Below are 27458 nucleotides of genomic sequence, written 5' to 3'. Positions count from 1 at the left end.
ACATGGCTGCAATTCTTCTCTTGATATGGTTAATACTGCTGGATCCAGCGATTTTCAGTGGCTCTTTCTTTTCTAAAAAGTAACTTCAAAGACTTTAAGACAGACAAATCAGAATCAGAAATCCTTTAATGTCCCACAGACGGGGAAATTTGTTTTGTAAAGTGTTAAATGTAAAGTGTTAATCAGCTAAAGATGTTCAAATCTGTCAGATGCCGATGGTCATTTATTGCTCAGGTCAATGCACGGAGATGATGTCAGTGGTTGTACTTAATGTGCGCGCACACATTGAACATGCTCGAACACACAGAAGCAGCAGAGTATTCAGAGCAAGTGAAAAGGAGAGCGCACCTGTTGCTAGGCAACCCCAGCCTCCTCGCTCACTGGCTCACTTAAGGCTCAGGGATACAAAAGACACAGGAATAAACTGTGGCAGTTCACTTTGCCCGTTGTGAGCTACTTGTAGGCCCCAGACCATTACTCTGAAACCCTCCTCTTTCCCCACAGAAAGGTGTTTCTGTGAAACAGATTATCGTCAGACTCATTTGCATGTCAGAGAAAATCTTTGTTACACTGATACTGGATGACAGGATGGCCTGTTAAACTCTAAACCTTTTAAACATTTCTTGTAGTTTTGATTTTTCTGTAAGGAAGGGAAGATGTAATGTTATTTCCATATGTTATCTCAGTGTGTTTCATTTCTTAGCACATGTAGTATTCAGAAAAAATAAACCCTGCATAATAATAATCTTTCCTCCTCTCCATCTTTATCATCTTGTTTGCCTCTGCATCCTTCTGCTCACTACATCATAATTATGCTTTCCTCTCACCCCCTCACTTTGTCCGCAGGCGGAGAACCTGCTGCTGGACGCAGACATGAACATCAAGATAGCAGACTTTGGCTTCAGTAATGAGTTCACTCTGGGGAACAAGCTGGACACGTTCTGCGGGTCCCCGCCCTATGCTGCCCCGGAGCTCTTTCAGGGCAAGAAGTACGACGGGCCTGAGGTGGACGTGTGGAGCCTGGGGGTGATCCTGTACACACTGGTCAGCGGCTCGCTGCCCTTCGATGGGCAGAACCTCAAGGTCAGGAAGAGGAGTGTGTGTGTGTGCATGTGCGTGTGTGTGTGCGTGCGTGGGTGCGTGCGTGAGTGTGTGTGCCTGCCTGTGTGTGTGTGTGTACGATGCCTGAGCGTGTGTGCATGTGGGTTATATAAGCGGATGTCTATATTCTGTGGGTGTTTGTAGTATTTGTCATGCTGGTTTCAGTTACTTCTGCCCTACAAAATGCAAAAATTAAGAGCAGGAGAGAGAGTGAATGTGTAAGTGCCAACCCAAGTAGTTTGTGTTGGGGTTTGGTGGTGTGATGCAACAAACAGACACTGAAACCTGTTATTTGTTTTTAAACAGAAAGAATCCAATGCTTCCTGTGAGCTATAGTTATTCACATTTATTCATACCACCTATCACACTGCATTCAGTCAGTACCCACATGACTCACTCTGGAAGTGCAGACACACTTTGGGTGGGCGATATGACATTGAATAAGATGATATTGATATTAACATGCCTGCTTTATCTAGGATGCCTTTGCACTACCTCCTGCTGTTTGGAGTTTTGTTTAACACCTACATTTCTGATTTCACTATTTATTTCACAGAAATGAGCCTCAATGTTTCCTGATTTCATTTCACTCGCTGTATCGAAATGCATTTGTCCTTTTTATAGTGCTTCGACCGAAACAGTGCAAACAGTACAACTAAGACAGTTTCGTGTGAATGTTTGAGCACTTCAAAAGAGTAAACTTCCAGGTTAACACTGTTTTCCAGTTTGATAGATTTGTATGTCAACACAGGACCTCAGTGTAAAACTCTTTGAAATCCATTTACGTACATCACAGCAGTGTTAACGGCTGTCTGCATGCATTTGTCCTTCAGTGTCTCCATAGATTATAATTACAAAGACTCCTCTAGTGGGGAGAGTAATGTGGAAGAGGTTAATACGTTTAGTGGCACATCATTAAAATGTAATTTGCTGATTAAAGACCACTAAAGAAATTCTGATTGTAAGACTGTGATTCTGATTATTTGTGCCTGACTTGACTGCAACAATACAAGAAAAATCTAGAACATAACACATTTTGATTGTATGACTGATAAAGTCTATGAACAATATTATTTTAGTTATACCACCCACTTACTATGCCACTACCGTGTAAGAAACGTAGCTTTTTAAAATGTTTATTAACTTGTGCTTAGGTGAACACAGAGTTTGCTACCCTTTGACAGAATCTATGGATGTGAGAGAAAAAATTGTGTGAATGTTTTTAGAATCTGCTGTTGACTCTCCATGTCCTTATCCACCACCAGGAACTGAGAGAGCGTGTGCTGCGTGGTAAATACCGGATTCCTTTCTACATGTCTACGGACTGTGAGAATCTGCTTAAAAAGTTCCTCATCCTGAACCCCTCCAAAAGAGGCAGCCTCGAGGTACGCTGCACTGTATGAACACACACACAAATGTCATTTTCAAACTGAACCAGATTTAAAATCCATTATATTTAGCTTGATTAATTTTGCATAAGAAAAAAAACAAAAAAACAAAATCTCCTAACAACTAGGCCAGAGATTGTTTGTTCATCAGTCTAATGGTGAATGTGGCTCACACACCTGGACCTGCTCCGGCAGCTGTATGTGAGTTTGTTGCTAAAGTGCAAAGTGCTTTTTAAAGGCATAGTAAACACTTGTTAGTTTGGGATTTATCAGTAACTAAATTGGGGTGAACTAAGGATTAATGGACTGTAAAGGTAGCAACAAAAACTTTTTTTGAAGAGTAACAGGTGTACCTTACCATTTGATAACCTGATTCCCATTATCATTTTGTATTAATAACAGACTAATTTTGTCTTTGCCTTGTCTCTGGTTGACTTGCTAAATGTTATGGTGGCCCGGTTAGAATACACACAGAAGACTCAAGCTTTAGTGTGAGAATTCAGACCTGTGACTGTTTAATTTACACCTAAGTTAAAGTCTGTGTACAATGAGTCTGCATTTCTAAGCAGCCAACAGGTCGATATGGATCACTTTTGCTCTGTTGTGATTTGTAGCCCGTTAGAGGTTACAGTTCCTTTTTGTGATTCTTAAGGAAACCATTTGCATATTAAAGAAAAAGTATACCTGGCTATTCCCATTTGAAATTCCAAATAATTGACAAGATTAGTTGATTAAATAGATTAAGAATGTAGAATTAATTTTGCTTTAGTTTAGCCAAATTCTGCAGTATTCTCCTTTGTGATGCCAACTTGTCTTGAAGAAAGTCTTGTACTCATCGTTTTGCCCTCTCTTCTCTCATTCCTTAACCTTTCCTTCTCCCTCTGCTTTTTGCCCCTTGACATCTCATGTCGGCCTGTATCTGTACATTTGCTTTGCTCTCAGCAGCAGATAATGAGGGACCGGTGGATGAATGTGGGCTACGAGGAGGAAGAACTCAAACCCTACATTGAACCCATGCCAGATTATAAGGACCCTAGGAGGACAGGTAGGCCCAGAAGCACCCTAAAAGAAATGACAAATGTATTTCATTATTTAGACACAGACAGACACACACAAGTACAGATGTTCTTTTCAAAGATAATTTATCCTGCAGGATGCTCAAGATTCTAATTACAAACTGGTTGTTTTTGTGCAGACATCATGCTGCAGATGGGATTCTCTCAGGAGGAGATCCAGGACTCACTGGTGAACCAGAAGTACAATGATGTGATGGCTGCATATCTGCTACTGGACTATAGGAACTCTGAGGTATACTGTTTCTTTCTCACACCTACACATGCATCCGTTTTCACAGTAACATGCCAGTTATTATTGGGTTGTCAGAGCTCTCTTAGCTACAGTCATACTTACCATTATATACATGACAATGTAGGGCTTCATTTTTACTTTGCCCTCAAGCCATCATAACATACAGTTTGCTGTCATCTCTGACTGTGAACGTGTATAATTATCCTCAAAATATTTCATTTTCAAAAATGCTTTTTTTTTTAGTCCTTTGTGTTTGTAAGAGCCACGACACAGTCTCTCTGCATCATACACACCTAATCAGACCTGTGTTTGTTTTCTTTCTCCCCTCAGCTGGATGAAAGTGGCATCAAACCCCGGCCAGGAAGTGATGTAAGCAACATAAACGCCCCCTCCCCGCCTCATAAGGTACAATGAGAACACATAACATCTGCTAACACATAATGGGGCCTCCCAACTCCAGCCAGTGGCACGAGTACACTGACTTTACCTTTTTTCTGTTGTTGTTTTTTTTACCAAAAACACGCTGGGAATCTGTTCTGATGTAGGCACATTTTAGCTTTTAGATTGCAGACCTACATACAACAACCAACGTCCTCCCCAGATGCTTGAATTCTCCGTTGTTGTAGGTTTGTTCAGCTAGCATTCTTACATCCCAGTGCGTCTGCGTAAACGCTGTCATGTAAAGAATACTGAACTGACACTGTGTGTTCATCTCCGTTTCTCAGGTACAACGCAGTGTCTCGTCCAACCAGAAGCCTCAGAACCGCAGACCCACCGACCAAGGTGAGATTGGTGTGTGTCACAGGGGAAGGGCGTGAAGCTGGTACGTGTTTAGCGGTTTAGGATGCAGATTAAAATCCTCTCATTTCAATTCTGGTGCATGATAGGATGGTCTTAAGTTATGCCACCATGAAGCAGGTGGGAAATATGATCGAATTAAAGATTAGAGGTTTCGAAAGGCAGTAAATAGGTTTAATACATCCTGTTTAGCACCAAAATAGTGTTTGAACATGTTGCATATTGATTTAAGTACAACAGAAGAAGGCGAGACAGACTTTTGCGATACGATGATGCAGATGGGAAGAAGCAAGACAAGTCACAGGAGTTAAGTGACTCTCTGATGCACTCTCTCTCTCTCTTTCTCCAGGCTCCTCCTACTCTAAGAGAGGGGGTCAAGCAGACAACAGGACTGCAGCAGAGGATTCTGGGAGGAAAGGTTCATCTGGCAGCTCCACTACCAAGGTGCCGGCCAGCCCTCTGGTCTCGGCTGACCGCAAGCAGAGCGCCACACCTTCCACCGTGAGACCACACACACCCACACTGCTCACGTGACATGTGCAACATGGCTTTGGCTTGGCATAGTAAGGAAAAGCACAGGTGTTACCAAAACATTAATGATTATATGTGACAAAGAGCAATACCAGTACCCTGAAAGTGAAGCAACTAAATCAAAGTCAGACATCATTGATTTGATTATTTAGGCCTGTGCTTTTCTTTTTGTGACATGTCAACATAACCTAGCTGTCATCCACTCACTTAGTGCCAGCTAAGAAACAGATAAACAAATGAACACATTTCATCAGACAGCATGTTTAAATCTCTCAGGTTTTAGAAATGATAGTAAATAGATTTGAGGTAGTCACTTTTGTCACCCTTGGCGCTACAAAACCCTAGTTCACCTGCGCTGCTGTTACATAACATTATGATTATAACTTAGATAAATAATATAGCACCGTCCTAAACCACTTAGGTTTGAATGTGCTTTACAAAAAATGACAAATAGAAAAGTCTGGAGAACATCCATGTATTTGAATCACTGTCAGTATAGTGATTTGTGTAATATGCTTATTTGTTTTCTTTGTTTTTATTAAAGATTTGGTTGGGTATTGTCTTGTACTTGTCATATTTCTTGATGTTTCTATCTATGTTCTATGCTTACGCACTCAGTGCATACAAATGTCTTATCGTCAGCACAGTGTTTACTTGTTCGCACTGTTTCAGCATCATAGGACGACATCTCGTGTACCTACTCGTGGTGGTCTGACATGATTATAATTCCAACAGCAGATGAACACGCACGAAAATGAAATAATCTTGTAATTCAAAAGAAAAATTAAATTATTAAAGGAATTCTCTTCAGTGATGATTCTTTAAAGATTTAATTTCTTCTCTTCCTCTCTCCCTTCAGAATAGCATCCTGTCCACTGGACGCAGTCGGAACTCTCCTCTGACTGAGAGAGCCACACTGGGCCAGGGCATCCAGAACGGCAAGGACAGGTACACACACACACACACACACACACACACACACACACACACACACACACTTATGTATATACATACACACGTGTGTATCGTTTCCACACACACTATTTCTCTGTCGTCCCTTACACCTCAAGTGGAGGCAGCGGTGCTTCCTCACTTGCACACACAGACACACATATAATACAAACACACTCAACACGGTTTGTGAATGAAGCAGTCCCACAGCTGTCTCAGTGACTGAATCCCAGACCTTGGCTGGTACTCTCCAGAGCTCTGCCAGCTGGCTCAGGGAGGCCCACAGCTTTCCCCCAGGGCGGGGTGAGCCCTCCTGGACAAGGAAATCAGGCTCCCTCTGGAATTTAGGCCAAACCTCCAGTAGATTACAGATTACCCATGATGGTCTGATTGAGGCCTGCCAGTCAGAGCCAGTGGTAACTTGTTCACATGCATGCAGGTTGACATATTCTAACACTGGACCTCATTTACTCTTTTTTGTTCTTTTCCTTTGGTTAATTGTTCCTTTTCTGAAGAGCCCCCCCAAACCTGGAGTTGAATCAAACAACTTTTTGCCCAATATCAAACCAGGGATAGCCTGGTAGAGATGGTAATTAACTGGGAGAAAACAAATAAAACAGGAGGTCTACCATTGGGTACTGCCACAAGTCAAGCTCCCTCTTTTTCCATTATTCCTTCACTGAATCTGGATGTCGCGGAGTGTGACATCACCGTTTCCCCTGTCTCATTTCATCCTTCCTGAATATAATCCATCCTTCCAGCTCCCTCTTCCTCTTCCAATATGGACAAGACAACATTTTGTTCATTTTTCACACTGGTAGTGTACGTGTAAATACACCTCTGACCCGTCCACACATACAACTATGCGCACATCACTCATGCTTAACCAGCTTTGTTTGCTTTTTCATTAGCATTAAACATAAAGCCAAACCATAATCCATATTATGATGCAGTGTTCATTGTCATTACTGCTTTATTACTTGTTACATCAGTCTCAGATGACCCCTTCGTACCCAACATAGTCGGCTACATGCAACATACTGGAAATGATTACACTGAATCCCTGTTCAGGCTGTAAATTCTGATACATTTATTTTTTTTCTACGCTAAACAGTGACGATGTGGTCATTTGAGACGGCATTTTTCTTTTTTTAAGTACTATGGGTCTATTAGCCATGGTAGCTCTGCTAACTTAGTGGTTGTCATCTGCTTTGATTTAAAAGTGACTTTTTGATCATCGTTAATGCTTTGATGTTTGGGCCGTAATACTTGTTACCCCTCCCTCCCCAATTCCTTGTTTTTCCTTTCTGTCCTTGTCTAATTTCCTCCATTTGGTGTTCCTCTATCTGCGTCTGAGCTCTTGTCCCTCTGGATCTTAAGTCACTCAAAATTTCTTGGCACCTTCTTTCTTTTTGTTTCTCCAGCTTCCTTTTTTCCCCTTCTTGTCTTTTATATTAATCTCTTTTCTCCTTCTTTTTCTCCTCCCTCTCTCCCTTTCTCTAAGGAGATTAGGAAGACTTGTGATGGAATATTAACTCTTAGTGGCACTGTATGGTCCCTGTGCTTGCCTCTTAATAGGCTTACACATACACAAAAATACCTACACTCACACAAGCTTAAACATACATGTCACACATGCTGAAACTCTTGCCACACACTGGGTTGTCCAGTGAATGCAGTTCTTTTTCCATCAGTAGTCAAACTAATCTTTGTCAAAATGAGTGTGTATGTTTCTCTCAGCTCTGTGTTTGTTTTCTGTGCAATTAGCAGCTGTTTGGTTGACCTCCATAATGTCCGTCTCTCATTGCTCGTTCCTCTGCTCTGTCTTCAGCCATCTCTCTCCCTCTGGTACCACTCTCCCCTGTCTCTCACTGTGTTTGTTTCTGTGTGTGGATAAAGTCAAGTCAGAGCTGTGTTGCTTGTGGGATCCTTTCTGATTAAGCAAGTGTTCAGGAAATACTCAGTGTTGTTTTGCTAAAATAATTCAACAAATTACTCTTTGTCACAGATAGTTATTTTACAGTAGTAAAGGAAGGAACTTGACTGTAAGGTCACATCTATAAAACTGCAAGCTTAGAGTCAAAGTGAGTGTCCAATAACAGGACAATGAAAACAGCTTTAAACATCTCCTTGTCCACCAGAAAGAGACACCTTACCTGTCCATTAGTAATTACACAAGTGCAAAATGTAATTAGTTCATGTAGACGTAAACTGTTGTCTTGTAGTGTCGCAAAGCTTGTTTTGTTATTGATAGATCTGCAGATCATTTTTCAGCGTATCGATCAAAACATTTAGTTTCATGGAATGTGTTTTTAAAAAAAAGGATTTTCGTAGCCCAAGGTGACATCATTAGATGTTTTATTTTGACCAGCAGTCCATCGAATCTCAAAGCTGGTCAGTTAACTATCATTGGTGACACCGAAGACAAGCAGATATCTCTTTTGAAAACCTGAGACTTTTGGTGTTTCTGCTTAAAACGGACAAGAACCTTTGTCATCAAAATTAAAAATAAAGAAAATCATCATAAGACCTCAAAATCCTATCTTGATCAACAATAATCCACATCACATTGTTTCATTGGTTAGGTGTGCTTATGTGTTCTTTTTCCTGAGTTTGGTCAAATGCAGAAGCCATCAAGAATCATGACATAGTATTTTAGGCACAGGCAAATCACAGGCATCACAAAATGATGTTTCATTGTTGAGTTTTGTTGCTCTGCGCTCTTTTGTAATAATGATAATGTGACTTTGTCCACTTGATTTGTCTTCAGTGTGTTTTCAGTCTTCCGAGCTGTTGCTGTTAAAGTTGGTCTTTTGTGCTTTGCCCGCTGTGTCGGGAAGATTTTACATGAAACAGTGAAGGCAAACGAACACGCTGAGCCTTTGATTGTCTGTTTTTCTTCCTGTTAAACTACAGTGAAGCAATGATAGCCACAGAAGACCAACTTTCCTTTGTTCAAGTCCTTTTGCTCTGTTTTCTGTCTCTTTATGTCTGTACTTCCTCTTTTCTTCCACTTGTTTCTGTTCTCTCTGCTCTTCTCTCCCTCCTTCCTCCCCCCTCCCACCTTACCTTGTTTGATAAGTGCTGCTTCTAACCATGCTCCACCTCACCTCCCCACCCACCCACACACAAACCCTGCCCGGTGTGTGTGACTGTTGGATTGTGTGCATCTTTGGTGAATTTGTCGTTTGTCTGTGTGTGTGTGTGTGTGTGTGTGTGTGTGTGTGTGTGTGTGTGTGTGTGTGTGTGTGTGTGTGCATTGGGCGGGGCACTCCTCCTGTTCCTCCCCCCTCCTCCCAGCCTAAACACTCCGGGCTCCCGCGCCTCCACTGCCTCGGCTGCTGCCGTCCTCTCTTCCTCCTCCTCCTCCTCCTCCTCGCGTATCCGCCACCACAAGTCCCTGTCCTCCTCCAATCATCCATGCCCCTCTGACCTGCACGCACCACGACCCAGGCAAGTCTCTCTCACACTCTCACACACTCGCACAGACACACTCACAGCTCCCTCAGCCCCGTTCAGCTGCACCACAGATCATCACCCTTCCCCAAGAATGCGATGGACAAAAATGAAAAAGGAGAGATGAAATGATTTGTTGGCTCTGAAACCTTCCACCACTGTTCCATCAAAGGGATGGCACCAACTTTTTGACTAGCTTTCATTCACTCAGTGTCAAACCGTGGCACACAGCAGTGATAGTGATCTATTTCCAATATATATAAAATTGTGAAAACAATCAAATATGTGGAGTTTTCTCTCAGAAGAGTTGTTTTATTTAACACAAACTGCTGTTCTTACTAACACGTTAAAAGGATGTTTTCCCAAAAATTGTCTCATAATCAATTAAAATCACCTCCTACAGTACTTAATAAAGATATTAAGAAAGATGAATACAGCAACAATTTTGAATCAATGGGAGAATAACACACTCCAATTTGCATATGCAGTTAAAACCTGCGGAAGAATTATAAAAATCTATTTTTGGACCGCATTTTTTTTCCCCCCTCGTGAATCCTGTGAAATAAAGTTAGCCTCAAAGAGACTGCATGACACCATCTCATCTGAACACAAGTAATAGTTTGTCAGTTACCATCATGGTATCAGTTTCTCTAAATATTTACCCATATACTGTACATCCACCACTATAAAATCACCATAGGGAGACGTCCAACATTTCTAACACCAGTTTTTATAGACTCACCAGTTACTTGGCAACAGCCAGGAAGTAGATTGTGGAGCTCAGAAGGCTGTGCAAGCTAAACTCAGTGTGGAGATCCAATGTGTTGACATATGTTGTCTTTGGCCAATCATTCACTCTCAAAGCTTAGTTACTCACTGGACCATAATTGAAAAGTGAGAGGTTTGAGAACAAGATGAGCAGGTTTTCCACTGCAGTGCCCCTCATCTGGAACAAAAAGAAACTTTTTTAACTTGATTCCTTTCAGAAAATAAACAGCAAGGTCAGAGAAGAAACATTTCTGATGATCAGCATTAAGTTTGCACATACGAGGTCTCAATAGATGATAGGCCAGCCCTTTATATATACCATAAGCTTGATCGTTGGCTGCTTTTACGAATAGGTCAAATGAATAAAATAAGTAAAGCAAGTGAAATGAGATGGCATTTCCTAGAAATCTTCTGTTGACTTTGTGGGGAATAACTAATCCGAACACTTTCTACATGTGTTTTCATATACATACAGAAGCTTCCTGTCTTGCAAAATGACGTTAGTCAGTCAGAGGTTGCTGTCTGAATGTTGGATGTCATTATGCTGATTTAAAAATGTGTCTGTTTCTACTTGGTTTAAATAAGAACTTAAAATGTAATGTCTTAAATTCCTGTTTGCACAGAGTGATTCCTGCTGCATAGATGGATCGTGAAAAAAAACATTATTAATCATCTTCAATAAATGATAAAGACATAAACTCAAATATTAAATGTAGCTATTTTGGGTGAATGCATACAGTTTCATAAAGTACCTTAAATCTATGAAAACTTCTCTGCTAACTGTCCCATTAATAACTTGCCTCTCTGAGCCTCACTCACCTGCTTAGTCTACCTGTACTGGTCGGCTCTGCATGTAAGTTGGTGAAAAACAACCTGTTAAATGTTAATTTACTTTGTATTGCATTGCATTTGCTAACAAAATATATTTTAAAAACGGCACTCTGGAGAGAACCACACAAGATGTAGATGTAACAGCTGTGTTGATGCATGTTTCTGTTAAAATGCATAAACTTTTATATTGTCGCCTATTTGGTTTCTGACATTTTGTTTGTGGACAGAAGGATTTTTCCTGGCTTGTCCTTTACAGCCTCTGTTTTTGCTCAGAAAGGTTGTTAAGTGCTCTCTCATCCATTCTCAGGCTGCTGTGTAAACTCTCTAAGTTATGAACTTGCCTGGGAAAACTTTGTCTTCATCAATTTAGCATTACTTCCACTGTGACGTTGAGTGAATGCAATGAAGTGATGACCTGACTGTCTTGGTGTGTGTGTGTGTGTGTGTGTGTGTGTGTGTGTGTGTGTGTGTGTGTGTGTGTGTGTGTGTGTGTGTGCGCGCGAGTGTTTGGGTGTGTTTGTTTGCTTTGTCGTGTAGATCGCCTGCTTGTGTCTGTTTCAAGGGCTTCTTTGATCATTTGAGTTTAAGTCCTCTTTCTTTTCCCCTGCTAACCATGTGTCACAATACAGGGTGGAAGGTCTGTGAATATTCTCCTCAGCTACCTGTAATACTGTCTGAGGCTGAACTGATGCCATTTGCACGGACAGAGGCTCCCACCCTTTTTGTGACAGTTGTTTAGTTAAAAAAAAAAGCCCCCTCTCAAATGTCAGGCTAAATTTCCAGCTGAGCAAATGTCAAGGTGGCCCTCTGGCTGTATGTGCTTTTGTCTGCTCTATGGTGAAGTCTCGTTCTGTTGCATGCGTCGTTCAGCAGTGAGCTTGGGCTGTTCAGAACCTGGTTGGGAACGCTGGAGAGAAGGTACCGCTCCAACACTGTAATAAGACTGTACCCTGAGTGAGGAATAGGCACCTTTTCTCAGAACATAGTATGTTTCCCAAAGTCCCACCCATTCCTATTTCTGTCCAGCTGTCCCCAAGTACCCTTCTTTACTGGATATTTATTTTTGTACAGTAATAAGGAAAGTGATGCAGCTACACATTTGTGTAAAGTACAGATGCTGTCTACAATACTCAAATCAAGTTTGCCTGGAATGAAAATCATCCAGCAGCTGCACCATGCTGACCTGCCATCATCTCATGCAACTCCACCTCATAACTAAGGATGTCCTTAACAACTAATTTCAAAGGTGTTCTAAACAGAAATTCAACCTTAGATTAATCGACTAGTAAGATAACACTCAGAAAACACTTGAAATCAGTTTAATCGATAGGGTTGAACATTTGGGGGAAAAAAGTGCTTTCAACCCCTTCTAAGCATTCAGTAAAAAAAGATTAAGTTTAAAACTCTAAACTCTAAACAATTCTTGAGGAAACCAGCCTAATAATTACAGAAGTAATTACCAATTTAAGATTAAGGTCCTGGTTGGGTTAGGGTTAGTTTTAGTTTTTTGTTTGTTTTCTAAAAAGCAGCTTCTTATGAGAATAAAATGATGTTTCAGTGCAAATTATGGCAATATTGAATTTGAATGTTTACATAATTCACTCACAATAATGAACTGGACTGAATTGCATTTTTAGATCGTGCAGCAGCGTTTAATCAGCCTGACAAGTAATCTCGCACATTCTTACTCATTACTTACCCTCTTTAGATGCTCACAGTCAGGCACTACTCTTCTGACAATACAAATGCTCTCATACGTTGAAAGAAATTGGAGAAAAATTACAGGTGTTTACTTCTCAGCATTATGTGGTAGCAGTATGTAATGGGTAGTCCCTTCCAATCTATAGCCATCTTCATTATAAGGAATATGTCGCTCTTGTCCCCACTAATCCGCCTGATCCAGCCTTTCTTTCCTTGCATCTGTATCCACAGAAGAGCTGTGTGTTTGTGTTTTTGGTATTTTCCGTCCTCAGTGTACAACTTTAACACATTCACATCAAATTAAAGGGTGTGTTGAAGCTGTTCATCACATAGCTAGACTGTAAACTTGACTCGTTATATTCAAGTGTTGAGTGCATTAGAGGATCTGCATGGGACTGTTAGTTGCCAACCCCTCGACAACACATGTAGTCCTCTAAAACGGACAGTTATTTATCTGCTCATCTGTAAAATATGAAAATCAGCCTTGTATAATAGCATTTAATAATGACAATAAAACAGCTTTAGATTGAATCAGTGGGAATATTCTTCGTGGGTCATGTTATTTCACATAGCAACAGATTAAAAACGGATGCCGTGATTTTAGACTACAGATGGCAGTGATAGCATGATTCTTTATAGATCAAAATGTGTCTCTTCTGTAGAGAAACGAACAGTGCATTTGTGAGATATAGAATAAATTAACTTTATTTGGTTGCTGGTTTGACAAGAAGGCAAAACATTCATGTGGATGCTGTGGTAAATACAGCCTCTCCTGTTGTCGGTATTGAACTTTGTCCTAGAGTGATGATGGTGATTACCTGCATTAGAATAACTATTTCCTGTGTCTGCAACATTTGTGTTGTTGAGTGGTACCTCAGTCCTACTGCAGCCCTCTACAGTGGCTTATCCATCTGTGTAAACTTCTCTATTTATTCTACTAACTGTACTTATTTCACTCTTTGTTTGTGTGTTGTTTGTGTTTCTTCCGTTTGTTCTGTTTGCAAAGTACTGCAGGTGTACTAGTGCCACATGCTGGCATGGAAGATGCAAGCTAATGCAAGCGTTTAGCTCAGGTGTGTGTGTGTGTGTGTGTGTGTGCGCGAGAGAGAGAGACAGGGAGAGCTACAGGTTGGTGTTGCTTTGCCCTTTGGTTTAAGTTTGTATTTGCATGCGCGTGTCTGTGCCATTGACCTAATGTGGTCCTAGATATTGACTTTGCTGATTTATGGGATCATGTGAAACATCAGTGCGAGCAGATGTTGATCAGACATGGGTACCTGTACTTGTACAACCTGACGCTGAGGTAAGTAGCTCATCAGGAAGTGAGTTTCTTCCATTAGTGTTTGTCTAACTATTTGTTCCTCTCCCACTTCCCTTCTTTTTCACTCCCATCTCTTTATGCCTCTCTCTCTACTCCTCTCCTGCCTCACCTCCTATGCCTCACTTTGTTTATATACCTCTCCTTTGCTCCGTCATACTCTTTTTTCCTTCTTTCTCTTCTCTTCTCTTGTCTGTCACCCTGAATTCTTCATTTGCACCTCCTCTGCCTCTTCTCTTATCACACATTCCAACCTATTATCCTTCTACCATCTTTTCGCACCTCTTTCTTCTTCTCCATCCCCCTGTTCGTCTGCTTCCTTCCTTCCTCTCTATCACATTTTCTTTACCATACCTTCCTCCATACCCTTCCTCTTTCTTCCCACCCCTCTCCCTGTAGTGCCCCAACTCAGCGGGCACCTGGTGCCTCCCCATCTGCCCACAACATCAGCAGCGCTGCCGTGTCAGACCGTCCCAACTTCTCCCGAGGGGTGGGCATCCGCAGCACATTCCACGCAGGCCAGCAGCGGGGTGCTCGGGACCAGCAGGGCTCCGCCTACCCTGGCGGGCCTGCGTCCCCGTCACTGTCACATGGCAATAGCCAGGCCCGGAGGACACATGGTGCTACAGGGATTTTCAGCAAGTTCACATCCAAGTTTGTACGCAGGTGAGTGAAAGAGGGGCAGGAGCATGGGAAAACAGGAATTCCGACTAATTCAGATCACACTCATCACACAAGTGAGCAGCCAGACAGGGGAGGATGAAGCAACTTGGTGAATGCAAAGAAACTGTGGTAGCAACTCTTTATCTGCTTATTCCCGACCTACTTTACAACACAAGTACAGTTTAGAGCTTTTTCTGAGTACTGAGGTTTCAGCCAGAAACAGAAAATGACTAGGTTTACGTTACAAGCCATTTCATGTGCTCATTTCCTGTGAGAAACGATATACTACACGTCCATGTCCTCACTGGTTTTCAGAGTATTCCTTTAATGGGGTGGATCTAATCTCATCCCTATCACTAGACTTGTGCAGACATTTAACTCTGAAAGGGAGAGGAAAGGGAACAGCTGCATCTGGTCTGTAATTTTGTTAGCAGCAGTGGTGACTGTGGAGTAATTTTGGTTTAGGTTCCACGTCTGGCCCAGTTTTCATCTCAGTCCTATAGTGCAGTTTGCAGCACTGAAGCTGCTCTTGTGGGTACCTGGTTGTAATGAAAGCTAAACTTGTTTTATTTATTTATTTGTTTTTGTAATTTTCTCTGGAAGTGAAGTGTCGCTTTGATCCCACTCTGTACGAACAGTGAGGCGAAGACTGCATTGTGTGATTATGAAAGTGGTCTGTACTGTCTGGGACACTGTTGCAAGCGATTGGGTTCTACTGAGCATATATGCTCCTATATACATACCTAATACCTAACCTGTAAAATGTAATAGATTATTATTAAGGAAAATTATGAATTATGTCAGGTAACAAAAACATATTCAAGATATTCACAAAATAGTCGATAATTCATGCATGAAGGCAGTGAAACATTGAAGTGGCTGAGTGGCTGTAAAAAGGGATGTAAAGAAGGAGACGAGAGGAGGCTGAAATCAGACGCTGTCACCATCGGAAATGTAGATGTGGAGTACAGGAAGTGACAGGAAGTGAAGGTTTAAAGGTGCCTCAAAGAGGAAGGTCCAAGTGAGCAATAAAAGAGAGCAGGTAGGTAGAGATCTGTCATCATCACTGCGGTCTGACCAACCGTAAAACAGTTTATTATGAGTGTCTTGCCCGCATGCGTGGGTGTCGGTGTAGAGTTTGTGTGTCTGTGTGTGTAAGAGCCACACTCTCGGCCTCCCACTCAGAGATACTGTAGCTCCGTGGCGACAGTATCCATGGTTACACCGGAGATATCACTTTTCCCTCAACTATAAATACCGCTAGTGGGGACACCTTGACACACATGTACACACACACACATAAATTGGCGTGCTGGTAGGAAGTAGAGGCGGTGGAGACAGAGGGATTGTGTTGCATTTGTACAGTCTGACCACATACACACACATATATATACGCTGAAGCTGTGTGTTTTATTAACAGATCACATAACATCACGTCTGCACTTCCCTGCTTGGTCTGGAGAGTGATATTTCTCAGTCCTTTAGACGCATCAGTGTGTGTGTGTGTGTGTGTGTGTGTGTGTGTGTGTGTGTGTGTGTGTGTGTGTGTGTGTGTGTGTGTGTGTGTGTGTGTGAGGCAGATTAGGTTTCTCGAGATAAAGATTGAGTCTTTTCTCAGTCTAAAGATTAAGTAGTTGCTGAACTTGTTCTTTTCTTGTGTGAGTTTGTGTTTGTGTTTGTAGGTATAGGAGGTGTTTTCTCTCTTTTTGTAATTTCTTTTCTGTCTTTTCTGTCTTTGAATGTTTCACCTTACAAACACTTCTTTCCAGGATCACCAGGACAACTCTGTGTGTGGAGGAACGCTTCATTTCATGTTGTGTGTGTTTGTGACTGTGTTCAAACAGGGTCTTCTTTATGGAAGTTTCCCAGTGAGCTCTTTAATCCCTTTAAGGTGCCCTGGTGTACTTTTAATAATGTCTGTTCACACATTCACACCACATTTAATCACATTCAGATTGAAGGTGGACATCAGTAACACTGATTCTCCTTTTCCTTTTTAATGTTTATTTTTTGGTTGTTAAATGTTGCTTGCTGCTTAAATCCCAAGTGAGCGTGGTTCATGTTGGACTTTTGTTTGTTTGCTACTCAGAGGGCAGTGTGTCTTTTGCAGGAAAGTCATAAATCTATACGTTTTTATACATACATTTGTTTCTCTTTCTTTATCCCTCTTTTGTTTTTGTAGAAATCTCTCGTTCAGGTTTCCGAGAAGGTAGGCAACATCCCCAACGTTAAATATATAACCCCTTGATATATATCCGTATATTCTCTCCTTCATATATATTTTACATATATATATTTCCTCCCCTTTTGGTGTTTCGTGCAGCTTTTTGTTGAAATCTTCCTTTTGTGCCTTGAGCCTTCTCTTTTCTCCTCCTATTTTTTCTGTGGTTGGCCCCTTTTTTGAGCCTTCTGGTTCTGAATGCCGTGTTTTGGCCCATTTTTTATTTATTATTTGTTTATTTAGTTATTCTGACTAACTTCCCCTTCACCCAGCCACCCACTCACTTAACTCACTCACTCCTTCATCACGCAGCACAATAACACCTCACCCAACTTCCTCTTCGTTCCTCCATCGTCCCTCCCACCCACCTCATCCTCACCCCCCCACCATCACATTTTCCATTTATTTACAGGGTAGAGATGTGAGCTTGTTTGCCCCCATAGCATCCTAGATATAGGTCGAGTCTTAATGGTGCGATAGATCAAACTCCCTTCTTATGCTTAACCTTGTGTGAGCTTCAGATGCAGGTAATGTCGTCCTCTTTTTGAGCTCTAAGGAGATTTTCCTCCTCCTCTTCATCTGTTGAGGTAATTGTCTCATTTCAAGGTGTTAGGTTGTCATTTAGTCTCACTTTGCCCAGGATTCTTTAATATTGCTAACCGTTATCCAAGCTAACATCACCTACCAAACCATTACCCCTCTCACCTCTCTTCTTTCATCTGTTTGGTCCAAAAACTCAGGTTGTTTATAAGCCATAGAGGGCTGCAGTTGTGTTTTTAATGTTTTGGTGTAAGTTTGAGATGAACCCACATGGGAAGTAAATTATTATTAGTCCCCCCGCTGTAGTTGGTAGTTGTAGAAGGAGGTAGAGAGGAGGAGAGGACCCAGGAGGGACGGACTGCAGTGTTTCTCAGGCTGCACTCTTTTCTGGAGGCTGCACTCTTCCTTTCTTTCATTGCTCTGTTCTCACTCTGGCACTGGCTCTCTAACAGCAGCAGCAACAGAACTGGATGGCTTTGACCTCTTCTGGCTGGAAAAGACCTTTTTGTTGTGGACACACATACACACACTTCATGCACATACATTGCAGACATGTATACTCATACTGACACACCCAGCATTTACACCAAGACACATTTTCTATCCGCTCATGTCAATATTTATAGTTTACGCAGATGCAAATCACACATGGACACATTTTACATTTAAATACTGTATGTAAATGCTGAGCACACATCTCGCAACCACATTTGTCACACAAACACTCACATACACACTTTAAATATGTTGGCAGCTTTTAACCAGCAGGTGGAGCAATTTTTCTTAAGGCTGTACCATTGCTCCACCTGGTGGTTAACAGTTGGAATTTGTTGGGGGTTTTTTTCAATCACAGTGTTAAGATGAACTACCTTTCTCTACAGGTAGCACAGCCTTCAGGCTATTTAAGGATTTTCATAAATCTTTTCATGAGATGTAAGAGAGGGGAAACAATAAATCTGCCTTTAGAATATAAATATGTGGCAAATGTTTTATTATGTTTGAGTGTGTGAATTAAGTGTAATTGTATGTATTTACAGTTCGCTTTGTGTAGTGTTGTGAAAGTTCTTTATAAAAGGGCAAGTGGGATATATTTGAGTTAAAGTAACCGTCATATCAATCCTTTGTTTTCCCCTGATGTCACAGTGCCCCTCCTGGGAGCCACATCGCATCCCTTCATCTTGCTAAATCATACAAGGGCATGCAAAATGTCTAAATTCTACATTTTTCACCAGTTTACCTCTATTATTTAAAAATTCTTTGTGCAGCTTGTCTCCACTGCTCCCACTTATCATCTCCCATGTGCTGTATTTTTAATCATGGTTCTGTTTCAGGAGGTATTTTACATGATGATTTCGGTTATTATTTTAATGGGGTAAAACAGGAATGCTGTCTTTTCATACAACACAATTATTTAAAGAGCATAAGCTGTTGGATTTGTCATTTGTGTGTCACCTTCCTTACATTGTCTGCATGTGTTTTGCTGTTGTCTGTCTGTGTTTCTTTGTTGTTGTTGTCTGCTTTTTTCCACTGACTTTGTTTAGTTTTTTCAGTCTTGTCTGTTGATATGAGAGACTGCTAGTGTGTGTGTCACGTATGTGATATATATATATATATATATATATATATATATATATATATATATATATATATATATATAATAAAAATATAATATTATGTGGGATGGGATTATGTATGTGTGTAATTTTAAAACGCTGTGTAGGTGCAATGTTACTAATAATGGTTTTAATGCAGTGCTGGGATCCTATCCTAACCTTCCTTAGTCGCACAACTCGCCCTCACCATGCCGACTATTCTGTTCCAAACCATTCCATCCTGGTCGAAGTGGAACCGTTTCACAGTTTGGTTCTCACTCTTCATTTTGTTGGGACCCATTCCAAGACTTGCCTTTCTGTTCTAAGAGGTTCCATTTTATGTTTAGTTTCTAACATTTCATTTTGTTGGAACCCATTCCATTCCAAGCCTCTCCATTCTGTTCCAAACAATTCAGTTCAAAAATCATTTTACATTTAATTCCAAATATCCATTTTACAGGCCATTCCATGTTGTTCCACCTTGTTGGAAATACTTCATTTCTGAACTGTGAACTTTTTGTCTTGGCTTTCTATATATTTTAGATGAGCTGCTCTGATCCACCTTGAATCTGGTTGCAACAGACTTTTGCAAAGTCAATCTTAAGCCTCATTATACTGTCATGATTGCTTACTAAATTTAATTTTGCCAAATGAAACAAGGTTGTACCTGACAAACTGTTCAGTTGTAAACCTATTAAGTGGCAGGTGAATTTATGTTAAATCTTGTATTGCCACACTGTTGATTTGATTCATTGCAGCTAGTTTACTCATGACAGAGGCATTTCTTTACTTTTCACTGGCAAACCCAGTTTAATCATTTTAAATTGAAACCAACAGCTGCTAAGAACATATGGAGGATGTTAAACACAAACTTTCTAATGGATTTATGAAGAGCAGGTACAACTCAGCCCTTTACATCACTCATCTTTACAACCCATTGAACACTCATGACGCCTCCTCAGGAGCTTTAATGAAACGGTGGCACGGAGTGGAAAGGCATTGGGTCATGCATTGTGGGATGTGAAGTCCTCAGGTGGCTCTGGACTTGAATCTGAGCAGTTGGAGTGGAGATTACATTCTGGCATCGATACTCGATGAGGTTGGATTGGAACATTGAAATAGGCGTGGCGAGCAGCGCGACTGTGTTCAGCCAGCTCATTACTCCATGTTTAAGAGTCCAATTGTTGCCCCAAGCCCTCAAAAGACTAAACTTGTGTTGATTTTTCTCGAGGAGTCCGTATGAGGGAGAGGGTCGGGATGAGGGGAGCAGGTGAGATACAGAACAGCCCGAAAAACTGAAAAACCCCCAGAATCTACCAAAACGGCCTGCCAATCAGTAGACTGGAGCCAATCAGTAGATGATCTCTGAGCTTGTTGTGAATGGCTGGGAGAGGGAGGAGGGCGAGCTGGGATGTAATTTGGTTGGTGATGGTGATAATGGGTTAACCAATCAGGGGGCTGGAGATTAGCCGTGAATGGTAGCATCCCAGAGAGTGAGAGTGCTGGTGTGGAGGTTGACCTGCATGGAAGTGTGTGATGGGAAATCTGAATCAAAGTACCCAAATGTGTGTGTTTGTGCGCAAATATACCTGAAATTTACTGTCAAACAGATTTAAATCTGCACACGTTTGATAACCGGAGACATGCACACACAAACACACACTGGGGTACTTAAGAGATTTTGCTTTTTGTCTTCATTCATTTCCACGGCCTCATCATCTCCCTCTTCTTCTCAACCATTCCTCCATTTCTCCCTACTCCTTCCCTCTTTTTTGTCTCTCCTTTTTGAATAACTTCCTCAATTCTCACACTTACCTTCTTTTTCTCTCTTTGCTTCTCTCGCCCTCCTCTTTCCTGTCTTCTTCCACCCCTCTCCCTGCCTCTTCTGCCCCTCGCTTTAACTCTTCCAACCCTCATCTCTGTATCTGTCCTTTCTTTGTTCTCTTCTCTGTCTTCCTGCACTTCTCTCCTCTACTACTTCTTCTCCTCCACCCTCCCATCCCTCACCCAGGTCTATGCTGAGCAGTACAGTGGACAAGTCGGAGAAGACGTCTGGTGGTGTTCTCTCCTCCTCTTCCAACAATGACGAGAACAACTCCTCACCAGGATCTGGCAACACTGGTATATTTGGCTTCATTGCTATTTTTTTACGTTGACCAACAGTTGGATAAAGCAGCATAGTCACTGGTAGAATATTAGTATATCACCTCAGAAGCCAGTTGTCTTGTCATGATGTTGTTGTTGTTGTTGTTGTTGTTGTTGTGGCACATCTGCTTCAGGATGAGGCTGCAGTTTCTCAGCACTTTAGAATAATAAAAACATGTCTGATTGATGGACTGCTGCAGGCTCTTACTAAAGATAATAACAACCTGTGTGTCACAAAAATTTTGGGGCATCCAGCAGCTCCATGAAAGTGGAAAGATGTATTGAAATGTATATAACATCATGATATTATTAATATAACTAAAACTATTAGTGATTAGAATTACTGATTGTGCAGAGCATGTTTTATATCTAGAGGTCCACAGATTAGTTTGAACTCTGATGAGCCCCGGGCTCATTCTGCCATCAGTCCTATCATTAGACACGAGATACAGTGTGTTAGTCAATATCATGATAACGTTCACTGTTGCTGCTAAGACTCAAACTCTTTCCGCACTTTTGCTGTTTATCCCTGTTTATGTATCTATCACAGTGAGTTCCTCGCAGGTAGCTGTTGAACAGACTGAAGTAAACAGCTGCACCTGTGTTGGATCATGTTCTGTATTAGTTGTCTTTTTTATCAGTGCAGCATTCGTCATAAATAATTCAGTTGTAGGTCATCCAGCTATAACACCAGTCAAGTTATGGTGGTAAATTGTTTCATGTTAGAGAATATTGCAGTCATTATGTGTTAATCCTCATTTTTCATTCTCCACTCGTTTGTCTAGTCCCACACCTGTTAATATTTCTAACTCTTCCTTCTGTCTTTTGCTTTCCCATCTTTGTCATATGCACTTTGTGATTTATTTTCTTGTCCCCTGACGACGGATCACTTTGTCGGACTTTATCTCACTTGTTTGTCATTCAACAACTTCTGTCTGTTGTTCTTCCCTCTTGTCTTTTACCCTAATCGATCACCCTCTCACCACTGTCTTCCTCCTCTCTCAGGTGGCACCGGCACACCTCCCGCCATCGCCAGCCAGAAGGACTCGGCCAAGCCGCGCTCGCTTCGCTTCACTTGGTCCATGAAGACCACGTCGTCCATGGAGCCCATGGAGATGATGCGCGAGATCCGCAAGGTGCTCGACTCCAACAGCTGCGAGTACGAGCTGCGCGAGCGCTACATGCTGCTGTGTGTGTCGGGCAACCCGGCCCGCGATGACTTCGTCCAGTGGGAGATGGAGGTGTGCAAGCTCCCGCGGCTCTCCCTTAACGGCGTGCGCTTCAAACGGATCTCGGGCACATCCATCGCCTTCAAGAACATTGCCTCAAAGATTGCCAACGAGCTCAAACTGTGAGTGAGGAGGAGCAGTGAGGAGAGATGAGATTAAAGGGTGGAGGTGTGTGGGTGAAGGGGGTGATAGCAAGGAGGAAGATGCTGTAAGTGGGGTGGGGTCACTGTGGAGGTCAGGAGGTAAGCTAAAGGGTGGGATCACTTTAAAAATAACCTGATTGTTATGGACAAAGGTCTGAAGTAGGGCTATCGGATCTCTGAGACTAGAAAACGTTTCTTTTCTAGAAGTTTTGTTTCTTAAGTTTCCGAGGCATTGATGTCCTCTGAGTTGTGAAGTACTTATAGACCGAGGTCTTCTCTCTTCCCTGCTGGGTTTTATTTTTTTGTCACGTTCTACTTAGACGTTCCACTCTTCTGCATGTCCGACCTGCTCCCTCTGTTTTTTAGAAGTCACACTTTGATCACTTTGACCACTCCTGTCACTTCTTCCTGCTATTTATTCAGTTTTTCTGCACGGTTCTGCTGCCAGGTCTTTTTGGGTTGGGGGAAACCAGGTAGAAACGGGGGTTTGATGGAGAACAAGGAGAGTAGAGGGACTGCCAATTTAAAAAAAAAAAAAAACAACTTTCTACTTTCTCTCTGAATCTCTAACAAGTGGTGATGAATGACCGAAAGCTCGGAGCCTTACTTTGCTGGAAAACTCAAAAGGAGTTTTGATTTGAATTTGTTCTGATTCTCCTCCAAAACTGATGGACTCCAACTGAGCCAGGACTTTGGTCGCTGAAGCCAACTGTCACACACATGCACGCACGCACACACGCACGCACACACACACACAGATGGACTCTTGATGGACGAACTCGCTGTTGTTGGTTTAAGGACCCTCTCCGGCCTCCACCTGCCCGCACAAACCCCCCTCCTGCCCTGAAACGAACTTTTAGAAATCCACCTGATCCATCCTTTCACCACATCCCTTCTCACACACACACACACACACACACACACTCTTCACCACCCTCTCCCTCTTATTTCAAACTGAACTCGGCACAAACACATCCATCTTTTCTGCCTCTTCACTCCTTTTTCTTCCTCATTTTTAAAATTTCTCTCATGCCATTGAGTCTCGAGGAGGCCAGTTAAACTTGATGTCGTTGTTGATTGTTTCGGGCTTCAACCCTTCAAGTCCACTTCTTTTCTTTCGTTTTTAGTATCTTCTTTTATGGCTTTTAAAAGAGTTGTGCACTGGAAAAGAGAGGCATACGGGACTGGGGAGGGAAGGACAGTTGACGGATGGGGTTGTTGATGGATTTTATGTTGCCTTTCTTTATAGAATTAAATTTGGGGTTTGTTTTTGTTGCATACGTCAGCACATGAATGCTCAAATGACTTATTTGTACTTTTTTTTGTGTTGATGTTGGTATCGCTTTGGTTGGCATCATGCCTTCATATCCAGAATGTCAACCCTGAACCGACACATTTCTTGTCGCCCCCCCCCCCCAACACACACACACACACACACACACACACACATTGATTTATGGTCCCCAAAAAATACAAAAGAAGAATCGACAATGACAGCGATGACGAATGGTGAATTATTTTCTTCTTCTTTTGATTTGATAATATATCTTTGTGTCATTGAAGATTTTTGGTTTGTACAGATTTGGATTTTAAGGGGGGTTGGACAGGGTGTGAAGGGTCACATCGGATCATATCTTTGCTGCCTTTTTTGGCGTAGTGCACCTTTAACACACAGCTCATAATGAATCGGATTAACCACAAAGCCCCCCCAAGTTCAGACAGGAGTTATCGATGTATCTAATAATGTTAATGGCGGTGAGAACTACTGCGCGTTCATCTTTGGCCGTTTTCTTTAATTTCATCCATTTGTTTTTATTCAAAGGCCTTATTGGTCCAGAAAGGCTCGAGGCGAAGAGAGAAGGCAGGAAAGACTTCTGCGTTGAAACGTTTCTCATATCAGAGCACATTGACCTTCAGAACCGCAAAGCAGAAGAAGCCGCTTCCTGCCGTCTCTCTCTCTCTTTGTTCCAGTTTGTTCGAAGCAGAAGAAACACACACACACACACACACACACACACACACACACACACACACACACTCGGGGGTTTGAGAAAGGTCCCGTCAGCTGGTTGTACCTAACTTAACACTTTTCTTTCTTTCTATCATGATGACACATTGTCGTTTTATTATTTCTTTCAGTTTTTAATACGTCAGATTTTTTCTTTAAAAGTTGTTCATTGTATTAAGGTGCTGGGTATTGGATTCTAATTATTATTCTGGCTGTTGCTGTTATATTATCTCTTTCAGGGTTGATTTTATTTTACATTATTTCGTTTTACATTGCTGTAATTTACATTGATTTTAAATGTGTTTTGAGCAAACTGTAACTGTAGTGGTGGGTTTGGGGTTGGGAGGGGTGATCAACTCCTGAAAAAATGTATTATTTGTTTTTTTTGTGCAAAGACAAAATGATGAAAAATTACAATGATAGTAATAAAAACAATGATATAATATAGTCTGCCTCTGAAATCCATTATGTTGAAAAAAGAGAAATGTGTAAAGTCAAATGATCTCATGTCTCCTCTCGTCTCAGCAGCTCTGCACACATTCGGAGCACCAGGTCCGTTTAGTTGCTGCTGGTCAAATATGGACCTGGAATCTGTTGACAGGCTTTGAACTGCATGTGTGGAAAAAGGAGCATAAAGCTTTTGTGGCTGCATGTAGTCTGATAAATTACCTCCTTGGTGCTGGCTGTGTTGCATTGTGGGTAATGTAGGTACCATGTTTTGAAAAGCAGTTCACTGGTCTAGTATTGCACTCTAACACTGTGGACAGTGTACAACTCATGTACCACCTCTGCATTCTTGTTCCTTTTTAAAACTACATTACACACAATGCATCTTTGCCACTGCTTTACATCAGTCAGATTCAAGGCTTTTTTGTGTCAGGATACAAGATTCAGCAATAAAATGAATATGAAAACTTGCTGCTGGTTCCACTCTATATGTGTGAGACACATGTTGGAGCGCCTCGTCAGCAGAAGGGGGCGCTGTGACAGAAAACCTTTTAACTGACAGCTTCCTGTGCAGAGGTGAATTGCTGAAAGTGTTTACTAGTGTGGAAATGACAACTGATCACTTTTCCTGTGGATGAAAAGGTTTCATAATATTTACACATGTTAGAATGTATTTTCTGACTATAGAGTGTCAGCATCCATCATGGCTGTAGATAGAGAGGCATCAGATCAAAAACTCTGTTATCAAACCAAAAGCTGTTGCATTTTGGACCACTCGTTCTCTCAACTGTTGTCATTTATCTGATGAATATTTGAGGACTTAAACACATCACCACCTGCTGTCTTGCTTTGTAATAAAAACATTTGCTTGATTCGTTCTAAACAGTATTGGTCTTGAACAGGGGGACACACAGTTTGGTTAGAATGTGGGACGCACTCGATTGTTACTGGATAAGGGTCAAAATTCCCAAACAAATTTGCAATTAGTCTAATTACAGGGAGTAACTGGGATGTTTTGGGGTCAGAGGACACGGGCTGTGGAATTACATCTGTGCCGAAAGAAACAAACAAAACTTCTTAAATGTCAAACAAAAATAGGAATTTGAGAGAACAAAAAACTAATTTCAAAAATAAAACATAACTTGCAATCAAATAATTTGTCAAATAGTGTCAAGTATCGGTCTTTTACTCTTTTAATAGTGCATTATTTAGTGTACAGTTGCCTCTGCAGCTCTCTGTCTCTGCTCAGACTCTGGCTGACTCTCTGCTTTGTGCACTCTGACTCTTTGTTTGCAGTTTTGGCACAAACCTCTCGGGTGGGCGGGCTTTTTCAGCAGCGCGTCCCCATTGGATAATTAGTTTTTGACTGACACAGCTCAGTACCTATTTGTAGGTAGCTGACTTTAAAACGGAGAGAAGAAGAAGATGACAACAATGAAGAACAATAACAATCCACAAGAAAAACTAATGAAATGTAAGTAGTTATTACACACATACATTCTTCTTCATTGTCATCTTCTCCTTGTAGTGCTAGCTACCTACACATAGGTACTGACCTGTGTCGGTCAAAAACTAATTAGCTGGGGCGCCGCATAGCTCAGTCGGTAGCGCGCGCGACCCATGTGCCGAGGCTCTGCAGCGGACCCGGGTTCGACTCCCGGCCCGGGTCCCTTTGCTGCGTGTCACTCCCCGTCTCTTACCCTGTTTCCTGTCTGTCTCTTCAGCTGCACTATCAAATAAAGCCAGAAAGGCCAAAAAAATATCTTAAAAAAAAAAAAAAAAAACTAATTAGCCAATGAGGATGCTCTGCTGAAAAAGCCCGCCCACTTGAAACAGCAAACAAGAAGTCAGCGCAAATGAGACAGAGCTACAGAGAGAACCGTAAACTAAAAAATGCATTATGAGAAGATTAAAAAACTGATACTTGACACTATTTGCCAAATTATTTGATTGCAAGTTATGTTTTATTTTTAAAATTAGTTATATGTTCTCTGAAATTCCTATTTTTGTTTGACATTTAAGAAGTTTTGTTTGTTTGTTTTGGCACAGATCTGATTCCATAACAGGTTTGTTGGCACTCAAACCTTGTGAACAATCAAATCTTCATGATAAAGCTGTAAATGTTCTGAAGACGGGATCATTTAAGTGGACTCTCCTGGATCATTCTTTTTCCTTTTTAAATGTTTTAAATTTGTTTGGTTACTTAAACTTTAAAGCCATTTCGTGTTCACTTACATCTTCTTGTTTATTCACTCCATACCAGCTTCCTGCAAGTCGCTCACTGGTCAAAGCCCTGCTCAAGAATGTGGAGCTGCGGGT

General features: G+C 41.5%; 1 protein-coding gene across 10 annotated transcripts in view; it reads left to right on the top strand.

The window, feature by feature from the left end:
- mark2b (MAP/microtubule affinity-regulating kinase 2b) overlaps positions 1-27033 on the top strand; it is a 50237-nt gene extending 23204 nt beyond the window's left edge. Inside the window, exons 8-22 of one of the 10 annotated variants that reach the window (XM_037112618.1) lie at positions 847-1083; positions 2367-2486; positions 3432-3534; positions 3685-3797; positions 4128-4166; positions 4523-4580; positions 4945-5096; positions 5986-6074; positions 9378-9530; positions 14551-14817; positions 16997-17023; positions 20399-20437; positions 21179-21288; positions 22318-22663; positions 26436-27033. In XM_037112618.1, coding sequence (XP_036968513.1) covers positions 847-1083; positions 2367-2486; positions 3432-3534; positions 3685-3797; positions 4128-4166; positions 4523-4580; positions 4945-5096; positions 5986-6074; positions 9378-9530; positions 14551-14817; positions 16997-17023; positions 20399-20437; positions 21179-21288; positions 22318-22663; positions 26436-26505 — 1923 coding nt within the window. In that variant the 3' untranslated portion in view covers positions 26506-27033. Of the gene's footprint in view, positions 1-846; positions 1084-2366; positions 2487-3431; positions 3535-3684; positions 3798-4127; positions 4203-4522; positions 4581-4944; positions 5097-5985; positions 6075-9377; positions 9531-14550; positions 14818-16996; positions 17024-20398; positions 20438-21178; positions 21289-22317; positions 25610-26435 lie in introns of those variants that run through there. The other 9 variants (XM_037112615.1, XM_037112613.1, XM_037112614.1 and 6 more) reach the window with 9 other exon arrangements.
- Positions 27034-27458: the final 425 nt, after the last annotated feature.

The sequence above is a fragment of the Acanthopagrus latus genome, chromosome 10 (genome assembly GCF_904848185.1).
Source record: "Acanthopagrus latus isolate v.2019 chromosome 10, fAcaLat1.1, whole genome shotgun sequence".
NCBI lineage: Eukaryota > Metazoa > Chordata > Actinopteri > Spariformes > Sparidae > Acanthopagrus > Acanthopagrus latus.
The sequence above is the reverse complement of the archived record's forward strand: the minus strand, read 5'-3'. Positions and strand labels throughout refer to the sequence as shown.